A 5223-nucleotide genomic window follows, 5' to 3' on the forward strand; every position below is an offset into this window, starting at 1 on the left:
AGCCTGCAGTGAGGGGGCGTGGCCTCGGAGTTCGCTTCTGCTGGAGGATGAAATGTCTGCAGCAGGAGAACTTTCTTCTTGCTTTCATCCAGCTGAACCTTCTCATGGAGTATGTAGAGGCCTTTAGTCACTGAGAAAGGATTATCAGCCTCTAAATGTAGGATGTCTGCATTTTTATTTCATTTGTCCAGCTCCCCAAGCGCTTCAAGAAATTAATTATATATATATATATATTACATATATATCATATACATTGTTGGTTTATGGTTTAGTATTGGAGTTTGTTTTGTTTTTCTGCTTCTGAGTGGGGGTGGGTGGGGGGTGTGGCGCGGGTTGTATTTAATTAATAAATAATCTGTACACACATATACATACAATAAAGTCATTAAGTCTTGAAAGTTACAAGACAGATAGTTTTTCATTTATTATGTGCATCTGAACCTGAATTGTGACACAAAGAAGCAGAAATAAGCTTAATTCCCCTCAGACAGTCTGGGATGTGTAAGAGTGGCCAGGAAATAAAATGTATTTAATCAAGTTAACAGTGAGTTCGCTGCAGTGCATTTGAAAATGAGGAGAGGTATCATTTGATTGGTCAAATTATTCTCACCCACTTTCTCTCCTCCCTCTTGCGCCACCTGCGCCGGTGGGCGGGATGGAGGAGTGACTGCGCTGCTCTGCACCTGTTCACCAATATAGCAAAATGTTCTGGACACGCCCCGTTGACTTCTTGCGCCGACAGCCCGCAGACAGCCCGCCTAGACCGCGCATAGACCAGGCACAGTCTACGAAATTAGAGCCCTGTGTCTTCTTTCAGGTCCATGAGGAACTGAGTGCTATTGTCGCTTTCAGTGGAGAAAAACCTCAGCAGTAAGATACATGCAGAGGTCGACAATAACGCCTGGAGAAGAAGGACCCAGGTTCTCCACTTGCTTTCCCTTTGACAAGAATCTGCCAAGATCTGCCAAGATTCTTGTCAAGATCTGCCAAGCAGTCGGGCAACAGAGAAACTTTGAGCGCTGAATGTGATGCTCAGTTGAATGTAACTGCATTGAGGCCATGGCCCGGACCATGTTGGCCACGCTGTCGGTCACAACACGAGTCTTTGTCTGTGGGTAGCTTCAACTGCCAGTGGACAGGATCCATGATGTCTGCTGGACTGAGTGTTTCTCACTCACTGACTGAACAAACTCTCTCTCTTCTCCACACTAACAGGACATCTGGAGGCTGGAGAGTTCCTGAGGCTCCTCCATTGACTCCGTCCAGGAGTTCATCAGGGAAGCTGTCCATCTTAGAGACCATCAGTTCCTCCATCCTGACCTCACCAACCAGGTCAAATTCTATGAATGGTTGGAATTCTGAGAGTTAAGCTCATCGACTTTGGACAAGATATTCCAGCCCTCCAACACCCTGGTTTCTTCCACACTACCTGTGTCAGTCAAAAGCTCCTTGTTGATCAGACCAGATTCAACTCCTGTGTTTCCTCCTCAGGGCTCCAGATGTTTCTCTTGGTCTTCAAGGTGATTGATGTGTGGGGGTTGGGCTGCATCCTGACCTTCCTCGATCTTTATAACATTCTTCCCAGTAAAAATTGTGAATATCAGATGAAAAGTCTGCTTCTTCCAGCATGTATTTCGTAAGAGAAGAAACTCTGTAAGAACCTCAGCTGATGTGTGTGTGGATGTTGGTGGAGCTGCTGGGTCAGTCACAGGACCAGCAGCTCTGGGAAGGAGGAAACACCAAGAACTTCTTCACTGAGGAGGAGGAAGATGACTGCTCAGGATGGAGGCTGCTGGTGAAGGAACTTAGAGTTTCTGGCTGCAATTAGTTTAATAATCCTACTTGAACTTTTCCAGAACAGCTGTTGTTAATTCTACTCCTGCAGATTGCTGATGAGTGAAAAGCTGTGACCAACCTGCCAACCAAAGAGTGGTGTGCTGACTTTGAGCTGTCCTGCTGCCTGGATCAGCTGCTTCATGTCGGTGCTCTCTGCTGTTTGTTTCACTCACTGCTTCAATCTTCCATCCAGAGAGGATCCACTGACCTGACTGTGTTTCCAAATCCAGATCTGTCCACACCAGGATGCTGCTGATCTGGAGGACAGCAGGGCTTCTGCTGACCTGCTGAAGTGGCTGTTATATCTGGACGGGGAGCAGAGAATGACCCACCATGCAGCTCTGGAACACACCTTCATATCGAGGTCCTATCTGATTAAAGCTTGGTTCAAAGAAGGAAGAAGGAGGCGGTGAGCTTTCACTGATGTTCTGAGTCTTTCCAGCCTGTGTTGGGCTGCTGGGAGCTGTGGACTCTGAAAGAAAGGAAGATTCTGCAGACAGTTTCCAAAACAGTTAGTGCTGCTCATATCCATTCTTTGTGATCAGTTTTTTTTTTATATGATGTTTTATGACCTTCCACTCAGTGCTGTCTCCTCTGCATACATATCTCTTGATCTTTATATTTTTATTGCTGTTTGATCTGGCTTGTGTCAGTTGGCCAAAGTCAAGTCATTTCTCAGTCGTCAAGACCTTGAAACAGCAATCCACGCCTTCATCAGTTCACGTTTGGATTATTGTAACGCCCTCTACATCGGTCTCAGCCAAGCTTCTCTGCACCGTCTACCAACTTGTGCAGAATGCAGCTGCCCGCCTCCTCACCAACACACACAAACACGACCATATCTCCCCTGTACTGTTCTCTCTTCACTGGCTCCCGGTTCAGTTCAGAATTCAGTTCAAAATCCTTCTGTTTGTATTCTGCTCCTTCCATGGCCTTGCACCACTGTACCTGCGTGACCTTCTGACTCCTCACCAGCCCAGCAGAGCCCTGCGCTCCTCTCCGAAGCTAGTTTCAATAGTTCAAAGTAAAAGTCACAGAGCTGTACAGAGTTATACTACTTTAACATAACAAGAGCAAATATATTCATCTGGAAAATACTTTATTCCTTTTTTCACTTTCATGTGAAACTTATACATTGCAGCAGTTTTTTTCAGAAATAAAACATTACACTGATCACAATGATGAAAAAAAAACCCACTTCAACTTTTGTTATTGACACAAATTAATTTGTCTTAATGTGTTCATGGTGTCTTCCTGACTATAGAAAACTCAAATAAATCTTTTCAAAACACTTGATGGGATTTAACATGATTTTTTTTTAATCCTGGACAAATGAAGAAATTAGTTTTAAATATTTTTCTTAATAAGTAATTGAAACAGAGCTAATACAGTAAAAAAAAAAATGTCTTTTTTAACATTAGATGTTTGCATGAAGCAATAAACTGATATTTGATGATGTACTTGTGTTAGTCCATATTTAACTGTTAAAGTTTTCTAATTATTTCAATCAGATGAAATTTTCTTCCTCTTCATTTCTTTTGCTCTTGAGTTTGTTATAAATGTGTGAACCTGTCTGAACATCACAGAGTAATCTCAGCCTGACAGACGGTGAGAGTCGTGGTTTTGGCTCCAGCAGATTTTCCAACATTGAAAGAAGGGAAGAGTTTCTCAGTGAAAGTGTCATTGTAAGTGTAGATGTGACTCAGGTCTCCAGAGTCGTAGAAAGACACCTCCCCCCTGTCATAGTCCAGCTGGACTCTGATCCTCTGGAGACTCTCCTTCACTATGACTGGCTCGCCATGACCATTCTGGAATTTTTCATCAAAATGCCACAAACACCAAAATCCATCTTTTGGGGTAGGAAATACCTTTCCCTTCCTGTCAACTGACTCTTTCGCCAATCCAATGAACCACACTGGAAGATCTCCCACCTCCACCTCCCAGCTGTGTTTCCCTGAGCTGAAGCCCTCAGAGCCCAGGACGTCACGATACTTAGTGAATCTCTCTGGATTATCAGGAAGCTGCTGCTGAGTGTCTCCACATCTCACACTGGTCAGATCATCAGACAGGTGGAGCCAGGCTGATGCAGTGTTTGGGTCCAGAATGAGAGGAGTGAAGTGGACCAGGTCCTTCATCTTGCTCCAGACTGAGAAGGACAGGTTTCCCAGGTGTTTGGCCACATCTATGAGCAGTCCTGAGGGCAGCTGTGGATCTGACAGTGAGCACTGGACTCTGGCTCGGCTCTGAGCGTCTCTGGAGCTGCTGAGGAACGCCCCGCTGGCTTTCTGCAGCTCTGCTTCAACAGCAGCCATGCAGTCTGAGAGGGAGGAGATCTGCTCCTCCATCCTCTTCATCTCTCTGCTCACACGCTCTGCCTTCTGCTCCTCTTCCTCCCTCAGAGCTGCCAGTCTGGACTCCTCTTCCTCTCTCAGGAACTGGTGCAGCTTGTTGAACTGGGCTCTGATCTGCCTCTCTGTGGACGCCAGCTGCTTCTTGGACTCTTTCACCACGTCCCTGTATGTTTTCTGCAGCTGTTGGTATTTCTCCCTCTTGTCCTGCAGAGACTTGAAGTCACATCTCAGCGTCTCCTTCAGATCCTTCACTGCTTCTTCTACAGGAATCACTCTGTGGCTGCTGTCATGAGGAAAATGGCAGACAGTACACAAAGCTCTCTGCTCCTGCACACAGAACAGTCTGGGCTCTTCTTGGTGTTCACGACACACCAGCTCCTCCTTGTCCCTCTCTTCTCCCTCAGATGATCCAGATTTCTGTCTGCCAGCAAAGGAGTCTGCCAGCTCCTTCAGAGCAAAGTTCACAGTTAGATGGTCTTTGGAGGATTTTCTTTGACAAATCGGACAGTTTTGGTTTCCAGTTTTTTCCCAGAATTGTTTCAGGCAGCTTGAACAGAAGCTGTGGTTACAGCTCAGAGACACAGGATCTCTGAATGTCTCTAAACACACATGGCAGGTCAGGAACTTCTCAACAGCAGTATTTTTTTCAGCCATTTCTTCTTAAACCTTCAGCAGGACTCACCAGCTCACAGTCTCTTCAGGTTTACACCTAAAATCCTCCAGTTGTGTGTTTTTCAGTAGAAATCTCACAGCCTAAGACGAGTCGCCGCTCCGATCAAGAAAATACTTTTACTTCCTCTGACCTGATGTGTTGGTTTTACGGTCAGTAGAAATGGGAGGAGTCAGCAGACAGCAAGAATATCCACATTCCAGTCACTGCTGTAAATATGTACAGAGATCAATCAGCTGCAGCCGAGTGTGACATGAAACAGCTACAGCAACAAAACCACAATAGAGCCACAGCAGAGTCAACATAAGCAGCCTTTATAACAAGAAAAACATGATGAAATAAGAAAACTCTTCATAACTCAGACAT

At 45.3% G+C, this 5223-nt stretch overlaps 1 protein-coding gene across 1 annotated transcript; it reads right to left on the reverse strand.

Annotated features, from left to right (window-relative positions):
• Positions 1 to 2926: 2926 nt before the first annotated feature.
• Positions 2927 to 4955, reverse strand: LOC115405248 (nuclear factor 7, brain-like). Its single transcript, XM_030114768.1, has one exon. It carries the CDS (start codon positions 4839 to 4841, stop codon positions 3417 to 3419), a length of 1425 nt encoding a protein of 474 aa, XP_029970628.1. The 5' UTR covers positions 4842 to 4955; the 3' UTR covers positions 2927 to 3416.
• Positions 4956 to 5223: the final 268 nt, after the last annotated feature.

The sequence above is a fragment of the Salarias fasciatus genome, chromosome 18 (assembly GCF_902148845.1).
Source record: "Salarias fasciatus chromosome 18, fSalaFa1.1, whole genome shotgun sequence".
In the NCBI taxonomy this organism is placed as follows: domain Eukaryota; kingdom Metazoa; phylum Chordata; class Actinopteri; order Blenniiformes; family Blenniidae; genus Salarias; species Salarias fasciatus.

Excerpts from the sequence above, each read along its gene's own strand:
- LOC115405248 (XM_030114768.1), bottom strand. The coding sequence starts at position 4,841 with ATGGCTGAAAAAAATACTGCTGTTGAGAAGTTCCTGACCTGCCATGTG.